Source organism: Lygodium microphyllum, chromosome 3 (assembly GCF_053477565.2).
Source record: "Lygodium microphyllum isolate KBCC chromosome 3, Lygodium_microphyllum_v1.1.10, whole genome shotgun sequence".
NCBI lineage: Eukaryota > Viridiplantae > Streptophyta > Polypodiopsida > Schizaeales > Lygodiaceae > Lygodium > Lygodium microphyllum.
The window spans coordinates 120665484-120686295 of record NC_141137.1 but is presented as its reverse complement, the minus strand read 5'-3'; the positions used below and the strand labels follow the sequence as shown (position 1 = coordinate 120686295).

Below are 20812 nucleotides of genomic sequence, written 5' to 3'. Positions count from 1 at the left end.
TTTGCTTCCTCAGACTGACCATCTGTCTACGGATGGAAGGATGATGAGAATTTCGACGTGGTACCCATATTCTCAAACAACCCCTTCCAAAATAAATTAGTCATCCAAAGGCCTCGATCACTAACGATCGACTCTGGCATACCATGATACTTAAAGATATGCTGCAAAAACAATCGTGCCTTATGATCAGCCTTTATTTTCTTACTTACCAAAATTAAATGGGCTTATTTACTAAACCTGCAAATGATAGTCCATATCCCATCATTCCTTGTAGGTATCTTAGGAAACTCAAAAATAAAGTCAATTACAAGGCTCTACCAAGGCCTATCTGGAACAAGGCAGCTAAGAAACATGTTTCTTTTAGTTTAAAACTTACAAAACGTTTCTTAAAGTACGAAACGTTTTTTAGAGTAAAAAACATGGGTTTCTTTTTTTTTTTTCAAGAGAGAGGGGGTGAGTTGCAACCCAAAACATGATTTTTTTTCAAAACTGTTGGGCAATGTTAAACATCATGATGATTATGTGTAATGACTTGTGAGGGCTCAAGATTTTAGATGAGACTAATTTTTTGGTAATTTTGTTTAGTTATTGAACTTTGTCAATCTAGTATCTATTCTTGTCTTGAGAGTTGATTATTATACGACTTTAGTCTCATTTATGAGTTATTTATCATGTATTATGATTCATTCTCGATTATGACATTTTGTTAATTTGTTTTGAAATGAGAATCATGATGTTGCAACTTGACTCAACCCATATTGAAGATAGGCTATTTACATCATTACATGTTTGTTCCAATTTTCTTTGTATGATATATATGAATCATAATGTTTGAGTTCTAAACCATAGTATAGCTTGTCCAAAGACTAACTTTGACTCTAAGTGACAAGTCAATAATGGATCATGAATATGTAATGTATTATTCTCAATTGACTCTATTATCACTCAAGCTCAATTAACCATTCTTTGTTTAAGAGAGAGTTTCATAGAGGTTTAGAACCTCTTTTTCTAGTCAAAACTATTAAAAATCCCTATATTAAAAAACCCGTATTTCTTATTTTACCCCCTCTTGAAAGAAAGTTACAAAACACATTTCTAACATCACGTTTCTAAATGTTTCTGACGTTTCTAGCTATTATGATCTGGAATAGACAAGGGCTACAACAAATCCGGCATCTTTTGCTTGTCATGCTTTATCTTCTAGCATGCGATGCATATCTTAACAAACTGTTCTATATCATGCCTCAAAGCTGGCCAATAAAAGAAATGCTTCACTCCCTTGACCGTGGCATCAATACCTCTGTGTCCTGCATACAGAGGAGCATGACTTTCAGCGATAACACTAGGCCTTAACTGCTTTGTGATACACAGTCATCCATACATCATTAGAAATCCATCTCTTAGCACAAAGTGTTCATACCTTTGGCCATTGCAAAGCTTATCATAAACATTAGCAAAGTCCGAATCAGCAATATATAGCTCTTTCATGACATCCAACTCACTGTGATAAACCATGCTGACAACTGAGATTTGTGACTTACGTGACAGTGCATCAGCCACAACATTCTTACATTCCTTAGCATCTAGCTTATTCCAAGCTGTCATAATGTCCATCTCAAAGGTACTTGTCAACCAATTCGATGCAAACATTTGCTCAAATTGTACCCACGTTGACACTGCTCTACCTTGCATCAAAAGAGTAGACCACCATTGTAATGCATTCTCTTTCAAGAAAGTGTCAGAAGTGGTGTAGCAACAGAAGCATAAATATGTGTTGAAATAAATTACTAAACACAAGACAAAAGAAAAAAAAGAGATAACACAATACAGATGAGAACTTAGATGTATGCTCAAGAAATGGAATCCATATACCAAGACATAAGACAATACAGATACAATGTGAGTCACCGGTTGTGGAGGCACTGGCACCTGCTCTCTCCCCCCAAAAACTGTCAAGTGATGAATGAAATGGTGGGCGAGGAGCTAGACAATATATAGGACAAAACAATGCCTAAAATATGACTGGACGGCCAGCATTAAATGTTGGCCGACTTGCTGCAAATAATGCCAATCCATAATACACAATGGCAAATAAAATGCCTAAATAATCTCTGATGCCAACCACATGTCCAAACTCAACCATGAACTGACTAATTTGCTAACATCCTCTCTCAGATCATGGGGGATCTAATACAATACAATATACAATGATAATGTCGCATCATAGTACATACAACAATGTCCATCAAAGTAGAACTATGGATACCCAAGTAGTGGGTGCGCAAGCCACCACCTAGGTGCCTCGGAGAGAACCTGATGTCGATGGCAATCGTACCAGCTCCTGAAGATAGAGAAGATCATAGTAGCTCTCAATGTCTATCAACAATGCCTCTGATGTAGCATATGTGACCATCTTGGCACCAATGCCGCAGTGCAGAAATGACCAAGGATTCCCTGTCTTTGGCCAGACCGCCAAAGTGTCCCCTCATGTGAGCTCCAAACAAAAGCCACCTGCTCTATGTCAAGTAACCAACCCATCATGAACCTGGATGTCAATCCTAGCTCCAGGATTTGTACCTGCCAGACTTCGATCGATGCATCAAGGATGTCCCTCTCTGGATCCTATGCATCTGTATAGAAATATAGATGAGGCGCAGAGGCCCCATCTCACCACCCTCTCACACTCCCTCTTTCGCACTGGAGAGTCGTGAGGGATGACCGCATCACCACCACTAGAAAGCAACTGAGGAAGGGGCCCCTAAGCCCTTACCACAATCTAAAGAAGAGGATCCCTTTCGTGCCTTGGACTTCGCCTTGGCCGAAGGATCGGAATCGGAATCTGAGGCAAATGAGGACTCGTTGAAAGAGTCTGCATCCCGCTTCGTCTTTTGCTCCTTTTTCTTCCTAGAAGCCGCTAACTCTTTGCAGTCCTTAAATGATCTTTCTTGCCACAATGGTAACACTGGGCCTTCGACTTCTTCATCTTCGAACCTCTCTCTAAAGCTGTAAGAGCCTCACTTGAACCTCCATATAGCGTATCATCAGTGGATGTGCATGAAGTAGCCATCTGTAGAGAATTTAGAAGAGAAGTAGAGAAGAGAATGTATTTGGAGAGGAAACACAGCCAGACCACGAGCACTGACTGTAAAAAACAAGAGGTCACATACAGTATAACCCAAAATCCGATCAAAATAAGCCAAAATCTACTGCACAGAGTCAAAATTAGTTCAAAATTGCCAGAAACAGCAAAAACGGCCTGATTTGCCAGTCGCCCAGCCCAAAAGAGTGCTGAAAACAGCAAAACGCAGGCTGCACACTGAATAAACAGGTGTAGGGAACTGTCGCCAGCAGCCTGATGATGAAAACACATGCAGCAAGAGGTGTTGAACAGGCAGGTGATGCAGAGGCTGATCAAAACGTAGAGTATGGAAGCCAAAAACTAGTCGCAATCAGGTTGACAATAGTCGCCAGGGTTAAATTAATCCTGAAATCGGTAATAAAACACAACAAAAACACAAAACGTGAAATTTGATACTATGTTAGAAGTGGTGCAGAAATGGAAGCATAAACATATGCTGAAATAAACTGTTGAACACAAGACAAAAGAAAAGAAGAGAGAACACCAATATAGATGAGAACTCAGATGTATGCTCAAGAAATGGAATCCATATACCAAGACATGAGACAGCATAGATACAATGTGAGTCACCGGCTGTGGAGGCACTGGCACTTGCTCCCTCTCCCCAGAAATTGTCAAGTGATGAATGAAATGGTGGAGGAGGGAGCCAGACAATATATAGGACAAATAAATGCCTAAAATATGACTGGTCGGCCAGCATTAAATGCTGGCCGACTGGCTGCAAATAATGCCAATCCAAAATAAACAATGGCAAATAAAATGCCTAAATAATCTCTAATGCCAGCCACAAGTCCAGACTCAACCATGAACTGACTAATCTACTAACATCCTCTCTCAGATCATGGGGGATCTAATACAATACAATATACAATAATAATGTCGCATCATAGTACATACAACAATGTCCATCAGAGTAGAACCATGGATACCCAAGTAGTGGGTGCGCAAGCCACCGCCTAGGTGCCTCGGAGAGAACCTGATGTCGATGGCGATCGTACCGCCTCTTGAAGATAGAGAATATCATAGTAGCTCTCAATGTCTATCAACAATGCCTCTGATATAGCATACGTGACCATCTTGGTGCCAATGCCACAGTGCAGAAATGACCATGGATTCCCCGTCTTTGGCCAGACCGCCAAAGTGTCCCCTCATGTGAGCTCCAAACGAAAGCCACCCGCTCTCTATCAAGTAACCAGCCCATCATGAACCTGGATATCAATCCTAGCTCCATGATTTGTACATGCTAGAGATTTCGATCGATGTGTTAGGGATGTCCCGCTCTGGATCTTGTGCATCTGTATAGAAATATAGATGAGGCGCGGCGGCCCCATCTCACACTCCCTCTCTGGCACTCGAGAGTCGTGAGGAATGACCGCATCATCACCACCACTAGAAAGCAACTGAGGAAGGGGCCACTAAGCCCTTCCCACAATCTGAATAAGAGGATCCCTTCCGTGCCTTGGACTTCGCCTTGGCCGGAGGATCGGAATCGGAATTTGAGGCAGATGAGGACTCGTCGAAGGAGTCTACATCCCGTTTCGTCTTTCTGCTCCTTTTTCTTCTTGGAAGCCGCTAACTCTATGCAGTCCTTCCTTAAATGGCCTTTCTTGCCACAGTGGTAACATTGGGCCTTCAACTTCTTCATCTTTGAACCTCTCTCTAAAGCTGCAAGAGCCTCACCTGAACCTCCATATAGCGTATCATCAGTGGATGTGCATGGAGCAGCCATCTGTAGAGGATTTAGAAGAGAAGTAGAGAAGAGAAGGTATTTGGAGAGGGAACACAGCCAGACCATGAGCACAAACTGCAAAAAACAAGAGTTCACATACAGTATAACCCAAAATCCGATCAAAATAAGCCAAAATCTGCTGCACAGAGTCAAAATTAGGTCAAAACTGCCAGAAACAGCAAAAACGGCCTGATTTGCCAATCGCCCAGCCCAAACGAGTGCTGAAAACAGCAAAGCGTAGGCTGCACACTGCATAAACAGGTGTAGGGAACTGTCGCCAGCAGCCTGATGATGAAAACACATGCAGCAGGAGGTGTTGGACAGGCAGGCGATGCAAATGTTGATCAAAATGCACAATATGGAAGCCAAAAACTGGTCACAATCAGGTCGACAGCAGTTGCCAGGGCAACAGAGGGTTAAATCCTGAAATTAGCAATAAAACACAGCAGAAACACTAAACCTGAAATCTGATACCATGTCAGAAGTGGTGCAGCAATGGAAGTATAAACGTGCGCTGAAATAAACTGCTGAACACAAGACAAAAGAATAGAAAGAGATAACACAATACAGATGAGAACTCAAATGTATGCTCAAGAAATGGAATCCATATACCAAGACATGAGACAGTACACATACAATGTGAGTCACCGGCTGTGGAGGCACTTGCACCTGCTCCCTCTCCCCAAAAACTGTCAAGTGATGAATGAAATGGCGGAGGAGGGAGCTAGACAATATATAGGACAAATGAATGCCTAAAATATGACTGGTCGGGCTGCAAATAATGCCAATCCACAATAAACAATGGCAAATAAAATGCCTAAATAATCTCTGATGCCAGCCACAAGTCTAGATTCAACCATGAACTGACTAATCTACTAACAAAAAGTGGCTGCATTTCGAATCTTTGAGTACTCCGTGAAGTTCCCCCTTGAATAGGTTGCATAAAAATGCTGAATGAAATTCAAAGCTTTCAACCTATCTTCTACACCACTGAAGGACTCAAACTTCACTACTTTTCCACCCTCATCACAATCTTTTGTTGCCCCTTTGGGTGTCAAATTGTCATACACTGGCTGCTGCAAAAAGGGTGCATTTGCTGAATTTACATTAAAACCAATGCCAAACGAAGCATTTGCATAACCAACATTCATTCCTTGAGCCCCATAAGCATTCGGGGGTGCAAATGCAGTACCAAACATGCTACTTTGTGCCCTAGGCATCAAGCCAATGCTGCCATACATAGGATTTTGCATATTTCCAGCCATACCCGAATACATTGGGCCTTGCACACCATGCATTGGTTGCTACATAACATAGGGATTTGTGCCATACATTCGCGTATGCCATCCTTGTCCAACCATAGCATGAAAAATCATGCTTCCATCAAAATATCCTAGCTGCCCCATTATAGCATGCATGCCTGGCTGTCCAAAATCCATTGGATTGGCACTTCTGTGATGGCCTTGCATTTGCATTCCTTGCCCCGTGCTACTTTTTGTGCCCCAAGCATCAAGCCAATGATGCCATACATAGGGTTTTGCATATTTCCAACCATACCCGAATACATTGGGCCTTGCATACCATGCATCGGTTGCTGCATACCATAGGAATTTGTGCCATATATTCCCGTATGTGGTCCTTGTTCAACCATAGCATGAAAAATCGTGCTTCCACCAAAATATCCTAGCTACCCCATCGTAGCATGCATGCTCGATTGTCCAAAATCCATTGGATTGGCACTTCTGTGATGGCCTTGCCTTTGCATTCCTTGCCCTCTAGATACCAACTGTTTTATTTCATTAGAATCTTTGGGAGCTTCAAATGAAGGGTTTGGCATTATGTTCGGTGCATCTTGCTATCCCGAAGATGTAGAAGACGTCTCCTTCTTCTTGCCTTTGTTGTCCTTCGGAAGATTCAAAAATCGGGTAAATTGAGGATCCTTTGTCAATTCAACAAAGAGATTTGTTGCGGTCCTCATCTGATTCTTGAACTCGTCATCGAATTCCTCTTCACTTTGCTGGTCATCAACCTCCTTATGCCCTGAAGGCCATGCATCTTGCCCAATAGTAACATTTTCAGCTTGATGTCCATGGTCTAATCCTTGTCCAAGGTCAAGTATTGCATTTCCTTCATTCCCATGTGAATATTCATAATGAGAGGCATCATCACTGCTTGAGTCCATCTCACTATATGAAGACATATAGCTATAATTCCTCAACTATTTTCAACTTGTTGTCCATGGTCTAAGCCTTGTCCAAGGTCTGGCATTGCATTTCCTTCATTCCCATGTGAATATTCATATTGAGAGGTATCATCACTGCTTGAGTCCATCTCACTATATGAAGACATATAGCTGTAATTCCTCAGCTGAGAATAAAAATCAGCACTAGTACAAAGCTTTGGCTTGCAATCAAGTATCTCGGGCCCACCAAATCAAGGGATTGAGTGGTAATCCCAACGATGGAACCATGAAACCAGCCTTCCTTCCATGGATGGGTGGTAATTCCCTAATTATATCTTAGTTACAACAGTAACATTTATTACAAAACTGAGAAATGTAAATTAACTTACAATCTTAGACAATGGACACCCTGTTGGCCCCAAAATTGGTGCCCCTTTCAGTATTTATTTAACTTGATTGAAGAAGTTGATGTACAATGGGGTTCTCCCAATCCCTTTTGGTATTCCAACACCCTTGCTGTCCAAAATGACCACCAAGTCTTTAATCTAATTCGCTCCTTGATTCGGGCAATCAATTGGCTTTCACCCGCTTTGATGGAAATGAAAAATACTCCAAATTCATTGATTTGTTGGTCCCTCCACTTGAATTTGACTAAAAACAACTTCAGCCCCGTTGAATCCAAGTCTTGGAGCTTCCAATTTCTGGCACACTTCCCGAGGCTGCTGCTAAACCCTAATTTTTGCTGTAGATTAGGGTTTATAGCAGAGAAATCTGAAAATTCTCTGCCTCTGCTAATCTCAATGCTATAATCTTCAAAGCACGCTTGTAGAAAGACTAGGAGATGAGAGAGAATACTAAGGAGAGAAAATTCAGACTTTCTTCACGAAGAACTAAAAAAAATATTTGTTATTTACTGCTACTGCCTTGTCTGAGCAGCCTGTAAATGTTGTCACCTGCTGTTGATTGATCTTCTCCTGCCCTTAGCTACCTCAAAAGTTCCTCCAATGGCTGCAAATCAAACCAGCAACATCTCCTCTCTCTCTCTCTCTTGTAGGCTGAATACACTAAAATGCCTCTCTCCAACCTCTAAAGACGTTTTTCAATCTTGCATGGGCATTTTTAACAAGTGGCAACCTTGCCAAATGGTTTTTCTAGTATTATCCATAGTTAAATATTAATATTCAGTCTTTAAATACTGAAAATTAATCTATTAACTATTTCGGTGCCTTGAAAAATAATCAAACTGGTCAATAAATAAATTGGCTAGGCAACTTCCATTCCCGAGTGTCTCTGTGTCATCTTTGACCATCAAATTGGCGTTAGGTACCATTATACGCCACTGCTCTATTGTCACCAACTAACACTTATCACCAAATAAATGACCTATGCCAACAACTGACACCAAATACCACTAAGTACCTGTGCAACATAACTTATAGCAACTTTTGCCTTTGACATCCCGTAATTTCCTCACCTTTCGAGGTCGTAAATTTACTCTAATCCTAGTTACACCTCGCATGTGCAACATTTACTTAACATCGTGATAGATAGCATGCTTCATGAGCAAAAAGCTACATGCATATTATGTGAGAGTCAAAATGTTGTTGTGCTCGCTCATAATCCAGTCATGTAGGGAGATGAAGCACATACATTTGAATTAATAATATGTACAAGAGATGATAGACACTAGACGGATCAATGTATGTGACCATAGCACAAAATGCGGCGAATCTATTACCAAGCCATTCCCAAGAAACAAGCTTGCAATCCTACATGAATTACAATGAATCAATAACATATTCTTCATCTTTGCCATTAGAATGAGAGAGATCACTAGCATCTTGTAGCCCCATACTAGTATTAGGTTACTTGATTAGGTCCATTACCAATACCTTTCAGCTATTGTAGATTAGTACTATTTTGCTAAGTGGAGGGATCAAGGGTCATATGATCGTTATGACCAAATGGTTTATGGCACTTACGATGGTTGTCACTTATCCTGTTTCACTACCTTCACTTTTATGGTTGATGTAATACAGCGCTTCTATTATCTTCAGCTAATCCCACCTTGGAATCCTGCTTGCAATGCTTTCAGATCTCGCAGGATTTGAAGTGTATATGTATCCCCCTCTTTAGCCCTCCTTTAACTGTGTTATGTACTTGATGCTCTCTTTTGCTAAGTGGATTAGTACAACGTAAACCACTAGGTCATACAAGTGACTAAAATTTATGGCTAATATCGAAGGCTCGAGCATGCAGAAATTCACATTCCATCATTAGTATGTATCCTTCTATTAGCTCAGAAGAAAGTAGCAAGACACCAAAAGTATGCGAACTAGAAAAAGAGTAGTACATCATCATTGGCTGACTACTTTGAAGAGGATTAGCTCATATGGGGGGAAACAACCAAAAGCCATACTGGAGGCCTATAATGCCATGTAAGATGGCCCTCATGTCCCAACAGGATGGCATCAGGGGCAAAGAACGCAGGGTTGATCTGTATATGGCCCAGAAGTCATAAAGAGTACAATAAGAAGATAAAGCAGTGAGAGAAGAAACCCAATGATCGATGATCTCGCACCACACCTAGCTATCTAAATGAGCCACACTGTAACTTGGCAACAAGCTCCCATGCTATGAAGAATGGGGACAAGTAAATGCTGCTGAAAAGTTGGGTGGCATATATGTTCAATTCTATGTGCAGCAATGGATGGCATAGGATTGATAAACATCATCATAGCCGAAGAGCAATTCATTGTCAACCAGCCAACATCCAAAACCAAAGCACCTATTGAGCAGCTGTGCAATCCCAAAGGTCAATTGTGGACATCTCGATCTACTAGGGTGGGGGTATTGACTTATTCTAACCACCCAATGCCAAAACAAACACAGAGAATTTAGGAGTTCTTCTGCCACACAGTAGTTGAATGGAAAAACATTGATAAAATTATCTGGTCTCATCTAAAACAGCAGCATGGTTAAAAAGATGAATATCATGAAAAGGAGAAGTGTGACATCTCAACTGAGTATTATATTAAAAAAGAGGGGGACTCTCAGGACTCCTTGAAATAAACATTGTACAGTGTAAAGCAAAGATAGTAGCACGGCCTTGGCTGACCCCTCTGCAGAATAGCAAGTAAACAAATATAAAGAGGGTGTAAACATACCAAGAAAATAGCAGAAGTATTCATATAGGTTCAACCTTTTTGAGAGACATCAACATCTGAATGCTGCTTTATAAGAAGTAAATTACAGAACATACCTGACACAGTTTATTAAAATTACGAACATAGTTAATAGTCACATTTACATCCTACTGTAGAAATCTATGTTGTATTTTCATAGTTTTGTCACAGTTGAAACATCTGTAACAGCCCAAGCTGTAGCTGTAGATGACATATCTCGACTTCCCTGCCTTTTTTGAGGGACTATCAGATCAAGTGCAACCACATTGCAACTTCATCATTTTGATACTTGTAAAGCAGTGAAATTCAACAACAGATTTCTTCTCTTAGCAATGCATATAAACACAGTCATCATCACATAATTCAAGAAGATAGCAAACAGAAAAGTCACCTTGAAGATTTCTTGTCTGTCCTCGTTCTCCCTCTAACCCTTTCTTCACCATCTCCCTCCAAACCACTATCATGGCATTCACCATCTGCTTTATGAAAGTGATCCTTATCTAGAACTATTGCTTCTGCAGTGTTCATATCAGTTGTCTGCAGATCACCATCCAGGTCATTATCTATTCTTAATACATGGTCCTCTTTACAGGGTTTGGCTTCCAATATCTCCAAAGTCGTGTTAGTACCATCCGGCTTTTTGGGAAGCCTCATATTTTCCCTTTGACTGCTCTCTGCATCTCCTCCATCGATGTCTTCAGCTATTTGTTCTGTAAGATCAATCTTATGAGCACTCTTTGCAAGCACTCTCCCATCATTGTTTCTCGTAACCTTTGGGCAACATTCATTTGTTACATGAGCTGCTATGCTATCACCAGCAACCTCTGATGGTGAAACCCCCTGTTGACTGGGCATTTTCAAGCCTACTTGAGCAGCATAAGTTTTGACATCAATGCTGCTTCTGCCTTTCCCATCTTTGTCCAGCATTGTAGACAAAACAGTATGGGTGTCACTCAATCGTTTATTTGCATCAAAAGTGGCAAGAAACTTGGTTGACCTCTCCCTAGCCACCATTTCCTCTTCTTGAGCCACCATTAGGGCTTCAGCTGCCCTTTTCTGGGAGCATATAGGGCAATACCAGTGTTGTTGTTCAGGGACACTGAGGATGGAAGCCAAACAGCTTGTATGCACTGCCACTGGACATCCAACACAACAGAGCAACATTCCAGGGTTTCTGCACATGTGGCAAAACTCTTGATGTGAAACTCCTACACTCTGATTAATTGCAGTGTCTTGCGGTCCCATGAATTGATCATCTGTCCGTGAGTCATTATTGACCTGTACTTCTCCATTGGTTTGAGATATCAATATTTTAGCATCCTCGTCTCTTTGCCCTGGATACAAAGCAGAAGGTAAATCAATGGCACTGTTTTTCCCTTTGTATATATTGGCCTCATCCACAGCATCCAAAGAGTATGAATGCTTCAGAACATTTTTTCCACTGTTCAACATGTTTAAACAGTCTATAACTGTGCAAGATTTTTCACCCTTATCTTTCAATAGAGCAGCAGAATGTGCTTCCATGCTGTTGGCTGCTTCCTGGATCACAGATATAGTAAGCATGTGCAAGGTATCTTCATGTTTAATCTGTGTTTGATATTCACAGTTCACAACATACCTCTGAATCAGCATCTGAATTCCGACCACCAACCACAGTTTCGTCATCACTTCCAACAGTATTTTTTTCTGATGATAGGATGTCTCTTCCACCGTCATCCTTTCTCAAGACTTGAGCACCAACTGAACCTTCTATATGGCAATACTTGCCCACAAAGTAATCATGTAGGAGCTGTTTAAGTCAAGCACTCTTATATCATCTACACCAACATAACCAATGCTATTCCCAAAGCCAAGGCACTGTGTTACAAAACTCTGCACACTTACATCAGTGAAACTCTTGCACATAATGTGAACAAGCTAGACCAGGCTGTACATGACACTTCCCATGTGGAATTGATAAATGGAACTCAGACCACTGCACTTCAGTGAATTCACGTATTTTTGGCAGATAAATACAGGTTATATCTCAATATGTCTAAATGGTGCAGATACAAGTACAAAAAACTCAAGTACAACCAACATAAAAAGTACCTATTCGACAGTAATCCTGATTCTCCCCCTCCTGAATCAATTCATTTTGATATATGCCCAGCATAGCAGGCATACACACCAGATTTTGCTTTGGCCTTGATCCCCAATTCACAGCAGTCTACTAGCTGCTCTCCTGCTTTTCTCAACTGTTGCCTAACGTTCAGGCTATAGCTAATGATGCAGGAATCTAGAGGAGGTTTGGAAAATAGCCAAGAAACACACCATCTTTCAAGCTTTTCCATTACTTAAGCCTAAGATTTTGTGCTGGCTGGATATTCATGTGCTAGAAAGGTATACTTTGTGGCACCAGAATTTTAGAACTCCATCTTAAGGCATTCAATGTCCAGTCCAGAAAAGAAGATCGACGGAAATGCAATTAAACATGCTGTGCATATTGGTGACTGTATGGCTCAGAAACAACTTAGCCATTGTTGTGGTTACACAAAATAATACTTTGGGCCATTGAATCACAAAACAGTTGGAGTAGGCATGCACTTTACCTGGCAGATGAAAGTTTGCTCGAAGTGAGCTTTCTTGGAGGTAATACACTGAAAGAGATCATGCCGTAAATGAGTAATAGAGTACGTCTCCAGCACCTCTGACGATTTGTTATCGTGATTTGAACTCTGTACCCACATATCCGCCAGCTATACAGAATGCTTTCAACAATGAACCTCAGGCTTAACGTTGCACAATCACTTGGTCATTTAGACACGCTAAGAGATACCAAGTCAAAACAACAAGAAAAGGCAATTTACTAGCTGATTTGAGTATTTCATCTAAACCTAGTTGCACAGCCTACTTTTTGATTTTTTTTTTGTGTCCACCTCTTTTTAGACCAAGCAGCAGCCAGACAGTATAAGATTCAGGAGAAGTGTTTTGGCAATCATAAAATGATATTGCTTTCAAAGTAAGAGATACGGAAATAAAAATATGAAAACAACCATACGGAAATAAAAATATGAAAACAACCAACGATATGAGATAAAACTGCCTGCATGAATCCACAAAATAAACTTCAAAATGTGGAAGGGTACTCGTTCTGTTAAAATGTTACAGTAGCTCAAACAAAGAAAAGCATGCTTTAATTCACTCAAGACTTACCTCTACTTGCATGCGCAAAAGGAGATTTTTTATCTTAGAGGAAACTAGAGGTTCCTCTCTGTGATCATCTTCTAGAAGAGCTATTAGAAGAGGAATAGCATGTTCATCCAAATTATCTGATATAGCAGCCTCCTCTAGGTATCTTACTGCAATCTTCTTTTGCAAGCTGCCATGAACTACGATGTTTGGTACCAAGCTTATAATTTCTGTGGAAAACATTATGTGGTACTATATTAGCTTTACATTAATTAGCATCTCAATTCCTCTGTTTTAAAGTCTTTCATATTCATATCAGAGTGCAAAGCACCACCAGTTATAGACCATTTGGAGAGAGAACATGCTTTTTCAAAACCTGACTGAGATTGAACAAAAGTAATAAATAAGCAGGTCTATTCATCCTATCAAATTTACAAGCCCAAGATATGAAGCCCTGCACATGCCTGCCCAACTATTGCTTCATAGTCCTTGTCTCCTGAATTGAACTAAGATTTTGAGGGGGTGCCTCATCTTGATGCAGGTGACCTTAAGGGAATGCCACGTTATGAAACCAAGGATGCTGAACTGTAGAAGAAAACTGATTTGTGTTTGTTCCTCTGATGGCACTATATTTATGGGATCACTTTGCCATTCATATAGCAAGTTGCAGTGGCACCTTGCAGTCTGAGAGAAAGATGCACTTCATAAGATCTTAGTTTCTACAAATACAAATCAATCCCTACAAAGAGAACTACCAGAAATCGCGGATTTCTAACACATCACCACGACTCGCAGGAAATGAGAACATGAATGACACCAGATGAAAAAGTGACAAAAACAAAAAACGAAATGCTAATTTACCAAATCTGGATATATATTTCTGTGTGTATGTAGGAACATGGGCTCATGGTGCTAGAGTGTGTAACAATTCTTTAGCCATTCATTTCATTCATTCAAAATCATTATGTGGGTCCTTTGAGTGCCTATTGGCCACCCATTGTCTTTTGGTTCTTTGTGTCTATAGCATCTCAATTCTGCCTACTTATACACACCCTATCATTTTTGCAACTAGCTCAATCTTTTGAAGTGTTGTTTCTCCCACGTCTCTTCCTTGTTCACGCACTTGTGTTTGTGCACTTAGTTTGTCTTCCACTCATTCATGCCACACTTGGATGCAGTCTCCTCAAGACATGATTGTTAAGCTACCTCAAAGTTAACTTTTAAGCCTAAAGGTAGTCTCGAAGTATGTGATAATTTATTCGGCTCTTGTAAAACCCAAACAATATTTTAGGATATTATTAATGTTGAGAGCATGGGTTTAGCTCTATATCAAGGCACACAAATATCTAGGACTTTCTCCTGATTTTTTGCTTGCTCTTAGATGGTCCATTTTAGCTCAAACCACACATATTCCCTAATTTCAGGTCAGCCGTATTTTGTTCTACCAAGCTGACCAAATCATTCATTTTACACCTACTTATAGGCTTCCATATACATAACCATGGCATATTCTTTTAGTATTTTGCCTTCAACATGGGGGGTTCTTGCTTCATAATTCTACCCTCGCATTGACCTCTCTCCTTTATGTTGAGCTAAAAATTCATTACATCTTGAAATAGCCCCAAAACAGCAAATTACCAAAAGTTTCATTAAACGGAGAGCGGTTCTAGAGAGTTTATGTGTCCCACATGCAAAACCCTAATTTGGGAGGATCCTTCCACATCTATAAATAGATGTAAATAGACATGTTGCCCACCATTCAGTCCAATCTCGTTTTTACAGGTTTTAGGTGCTAGAACTTCGCTATGCAAACCCCCGTCACAGAGGACATCTCAATTGAAGCTGCCCCACACTTTCTTCATCCATCTGGCACCTATTTCCAGCCTCTACCTCACAACCTATGCCACTTCTCGCCGTTTTACTAAAGCGTTTCACTACTCCGTCTATCACAGATCTAACATCTAGTGATGCATTTGCTCCTGCTAGACATATTACGCATTTCATTGGTAGAGACCTACTAATGGATGTACGCAATGGTGGCCCCATCTTTATTTTTTCCTTCTTCAGTCTTTGGCTCCATTCACTCATCCACACACATTCATTGCACCTTTTTCCTTTAGCTTTACCTTGTATTTTATTTTGCTTTGGAGTACCTCACTACTAACCTCTATCCATCTTGGGGACAACTATACATGTGAGATTGCAGGTATTGGCAGTGTGCAGTTATAGTTTCAGCATGGCTCTGTCTTTACACTTCAGCATGTACGGCATGTACCTCAGCTCAAGAAGAGATTGATCAGCAGAGGGCAGCTAGATGATGATGGTTTTCATACCACCTTTGGTAATGGAAAATGGAAGATCTGTAAGGGATCTCGGGTTATTGCCAGAGGTTGCAAGAGTGATACGTTGTATCCACTTCATGTATCTAGTGTGCGTAACCATGTTGTTGCCGTGACCGAGCAGCCAAGTGTTTCTTTGTGGCATGGCCGGTTGGGACACATGAGTCAAACAGGAATGAAAGTGCTTTCTCGTTTGGGTTACTTGCCTTGTCTTCATTATGTTGATTTTGAGCACTATGATCATTGTATTTATGGCAAACATGCACAGACTTCTCACAAAAAGTCTCTTTCTTTGAAATCTTCTCCTCTAGAGTTAGTACAGTCAAATGTATGTCAAATGCCAGGATTATCTTTAGGGGGAAAGAAATATTGTCACCTTTGTCGATGGTGCTACACGGAAAGTATGGGTTTACCCTATTCGTAGCAAGGATGAAGTGCTTGACAAGTTTAAAAAATTCTTGGCATTGGCTGAAAATCGGACAGATAAGACACTTAAGTGTCTTCATTCTGACAATGGTGGGAAATATGTGTCCAAAGCTTTTCAGGCATTTTGTGACAGCAAAGGGATAAAGAGGCAGCTCACTACCCCTCATAATCCACCCCAAAATGGAGTTGCAAAGCGTATGAATTGGACCATACAGGATAAGGTCCATACGATGCTGTCTCATGCTGCATTACCCCATGGTTTTTGGGCAGAGGCTATTATGACAGCCGCTCACTTGATTAATCGGTCACCAAACATGTCTTTGGAGGGGGGAGTTCCCCAAGAAGCGTGGTCGGGCAAGCCACCTTCATATGCTCATCTAAAAGTGTTTGGTTGCGAGGCTTTTGTACCCATTTGTAAAGAAAAACGCAGCAAACTTGAGCCAAAGTCCTGTAAAAGCATTTTCCTAGAATATGGTGACGAGGGTGAAATGGGGTATAAATTGTGGGATCCTAAGAAAAGGAAAATAGTACGCAGCAATGACGTTATCTTCCGGGAAGATCGCATGCACAAACAACCCGAAAAGACTAAGGAGGTCCGTAGGGTTGCATTCCGGGAAGAAATACCTTTTGGATAGCAAAATGTGCCCGCTGTACATAGTAGCAAATACCTGCTGTAAATGAACCTGTCAATGCAGGAAATGATGCTAGAAATGATCAGCTAGCTATTGCCCATGAAAATGAGCCATTACATGTGCAGGAACAGCCAGGACAACAAGCTGTTAATGCTGATTTGCAGGCTGAAATGCCAGGACAGCATGCTGAAAATGGAAATTTGCAAGAAGAACCAGCAAACAATGACCATTGGGTTAGGAGATCGTCTAGGGCTACTAGACAACCTGACAGATTTGTTCCTGGTGCAATTAATGTGGCTGAGTATGTCATGTTGACAGACTGTGGTGAACCGTCTTACTTCAAGGAAGCAATGGACAGACAGGACAGCAAGAAATGGTAGAAAGCCATGCTGTCAGAAATGAAATCTCTTGACAAAAATGGCACTTGGGACTTGGTGCAGTTGCCTAAAGGGCAGAAAACCCTTCCATACAAATGGGTTTACAAAATGAAGGTCACTTCTGGTTCCTCACCAGAGTACAAAGCAAGATTGGTTGCAAAGGGGTACAAGCAGAAGCATGGAATTGACTTTGATGAGATTTTCTCTCCTGTAGTCAAGATGACTACATTGAGAACCATTTTGGGCTTGGTTGCACTTGAGGATATGGAGCTCATACAGATGGATGTAAAGACTGCATTTTTACATGGTGATCTGCATGAAGACATATATGCAGCAGCCTGAAGGGTTTGTTGAACAAGGGAAAGAACAAATGGTATGTAAACTCAAAAGGAGTTTGTATGGGCTGAAACAAGCACCAAGAGAATGGTATCATAAGTTTGATACATTCATTCAGTCCCAAGGCTTTCATAGAAGTCAAGTGGATCACTGCTTGTACACCAAGAAGGTAGCAGATGGCAGCCTTATTATCTTGGTTTTGTATGTTGATGACATGTTGATTGCTGGCAGGGATACTCATGCCTTGGATTCATTGAAGCAAAGTCTTCATGGCAGCTTTGACATGAAGGATCTGGGTGATGCAAATCACATTCTTGGCATGCGAATACTCAGAGATAGATCTAAAGGTTTACTCTATCTATCTCAGCAGGAGTATATCTCCAAAGTTTTGCAGCATTTCAATATGGAGGGGGGAAAACAATTGGGGTTCCATTGCCTCCATATGTGAAACTCAGTGCAGAGGACAGCCCTACATCTGATGATGAGAAGGCTGAAATGGCCAAGATACCATATGCTTCAGTTGTTGGCAGTATGATGTATGCTATGGTTGCTACACGTCCTGACATTGCTTTTGCAGTGGGAGTAGTTAGCAAATACATGGCAACCCTTGGCAAGAAGCACTGAGATGCAGTGAAAGGTATTATGAGATACCTCAAAGGCACAAAGGAGTTGTGCATCTGCTTTGGAAAGCAGAAGGCATCTGTTGTTGGCTTTACGGATGCAGACTATGCTAGTCATGCGGACTGCAGGAAGTCCACTTCTAGGTATGTGTTTACTTTCACAGGAGGAGCGGTCTCTTGGATCTCCAGGCTACAAAAGTGTGTTGCATTGTCTACTACAGAGGTAGAGTATATAGCTGCCACTGAGGCATGCAAGGAGGCTTTATGGCTTTCACTTCTGGTGGGAAAGCTTGGCACCACAGAGTTACCTGTTCTCCATTGTGATAGTCAGAGTGCTATCATGCTAGCACAGAATCTTGTCTTTCATACAAAGACAAAGCACATACAGGTGAAATATCACTTCATTAGAGATGTACTTGACAGCAAGAGCATTGAGCTTGTCAAAGTGCATACAGATGAGGAGTTGGATAGATATATTTATTTCAGCTTTGTACATACTTAGACTTAGCTGATTCTTTTCTCCTCTTAAGGCACATTGCCTTTAGGTGGGAGGTTGTTGGAAATAAAGGGCTATCGTGCCTTTTATATGTGCACGGGTGTGAACACACCCTTAGCACATTGTACTTTCATACATATATCTATCTAAAACCTAAAGTGGTACACTCGTCATTGTACCGAAAAACGTGTTCACTCTCTACTCTGCTTACTCACACTCTCTCTGTCTCTCTCACTGCGCATAATGATTGTCTGCCTCGATCTCCGTGCCTAATCGATTCCTTCATTCCAATCGGGGTGCTTCATCCTCATCTTCATCTTCATCATAATGATTCTCAGTACCACACGACAATCGACATCAAGCTCCTCTTCCTCCTTCAGCATCACCATCCAAGGTTGAGAGGGGGTTCCTCCCTTATCATGGTATTCTACAGGTTTCTTGGCACTTATCTTCAACATCGGCCTTCCCCCTATTGGTAGATATATTAGTTCATGGTTGAGTCTATGCATGCGATCAAGTGGGTTAGGGCACCAGGATATTCCCTAGCTTATTTAGGCATTTTATGATGGCTATTTTGACATTTTATGCTAGCTGACCTAACATCATTCATGGCATTATTTCAGCCTATTTATTAGGTACTCCTCCTCCACAATTTGTATCATGCATCATCTGCCATTCATCATTTCACAGGTTCTGTAATGAATACCAGGAACTTAAAGATAAGAGGATAATGTGCACAATAAGAGATAGAGATAGAGACAATATAGAAAAAGTAGTGAACAGCAGTTTAGCATTTCATTGCTACCGGTTGTATATATACAAGGTACATTAAATGAGGTAGGTGAGCCTTATCTCTAAATATCTAAGATATTGACAAAGTGGATATCTATGAGATCCTTTTGTCCACATACTAACTTGTCCTTATCTTATCCAACTTTTATCCTTATCCACAACTTTATCTTAACATCCCCCCTCAAAAGGATTCCATAGGTATCTATAGAGAAATAAAAAAAGATTACATTCAATTCAACTAAATGTTTTCCCCTCCTGATCAGATCATGCAAAGGATTTGCATGTCAATTTTGTGCTTTAAGTGAGGAACTGATTTGGTGAGGAAATCAGTAGCATTGTCACATGATGGTACATATTGAAGGATAATAGTCTTGGCATTGAAATTGAACAATCAACCACATCCATCAAAATGCATCAACATACCTACATTATGTCTATTCTCTCCCATTATTCCATGCTAAAATGTAATCCCATGGTAACTCCACTTGCCCAAAATCTACAATTGAATCCATCCTTCTCCCATTCTCTTTCAACTGATCAGGCTCGTGAAATGGAGACCATTCCTTACATGGAAGCACTTGGATATCTCCGATATCTAATTACTTTTGTAAGGGGCATATCTAATGTCGGGGATTCTTTGACTGGAAAAAGTGTGAGAGATGGACATGTTGTGGTGTTGGATGGAACAAGATTATCTTCATAAAAGATGGCACTTCGGCCATAAATAAAGACTTTATCAGTTGGATCATAGAAGCGATAGGCCTTCTGACCATGTGGCTCTCCATATCCTATAAAGATCAGTTGTGTGGCTCTAGGAGAAAACTTGGATTTGTGATCTTAATTGACAAGAAATGCAGTGCATCCAAAGACTTTAAGACGTGATAAGTCAGGAGAGTGACCAAACCACAACCCGTAAGGAGTGTTATTTTGTAGGGAGTTGGAATACAACCTGTTTTGAAGATATCTTGCAGTAGCAATTGCTTCCTCCCAATAGTCTTTTCCCAAACGAGCTAGTGATAGCATAGCTCTCGTAGCATTGAGTAGTGTACGATTCTTTCTTTCGGCAACTCCATTTTGCTGTGGGTGATGTGGTATGGTAAGCTCATGTTGAATGCCAAAGGCCTTGCAATAATCTTCGAATTAATTTGAAGTATATTCTCCTCCGTTGTCGGTACGAAGAGCTTTGAGTCGTAACTCGTGCTTATTTTCAACTACTTCCTTATATTCTTGAAACTTGGAGAAGACTTGTGACTTCCTCGTGAGAAAATATACAACAGTATATCTTGAATAATCATCAATAAGTACCCTAAAGTATTTTGCTCCAGTGAGAGATACAGGATTTATTGGACCACAAATGTCTGAGTGTACTAATTGAAGTGGTTGAGTCG

The 20812-nt window shown here is 40.8% G+C and overlaps 1 protein-coding gene across 4 annotated transcripts in view; it reads right to left on the bottom strand.

The window, feature by feature from the left end:
• The window catches only part of LOC148038824 (uncharacterized), a 47285-nt gene that overhangs the window by 11779 nt on the left and 14694 nt on the right, over positions 1 to 20812 (bottom strand). Inside the window, exons 2-6 of one of the 4 annotated variants that reach the window (XM_087674707.1) lie at positions 13431 to 13636; positions 12827 to 12973; positions 11854 to 12024; positions 11723 to 11774; positions 10627 to 11569 (exon numbers count right to left, since the gene is read on the bottom strand). In XM_087674707.1, coding sequence (XP_087530833.1) covers positions 10627 to 11569; positions 11723 to 11774; positions 11854 to 12024; positions 12827 to 12973; positions 13431 to 13636 — 1519 coding nt within the window. Of the gene's footprint in view, positions 1 to 10626; positions 11775 to 11853; positions 12025 to 12826; positions 13043 to 13430; positions 13637 to 20812 lie in introns of those variants that run through there. The other 3 variants (XM_087674705.1, XM_087674706.1, XM_087674708.1) reach the window with 3 other exon arrangements.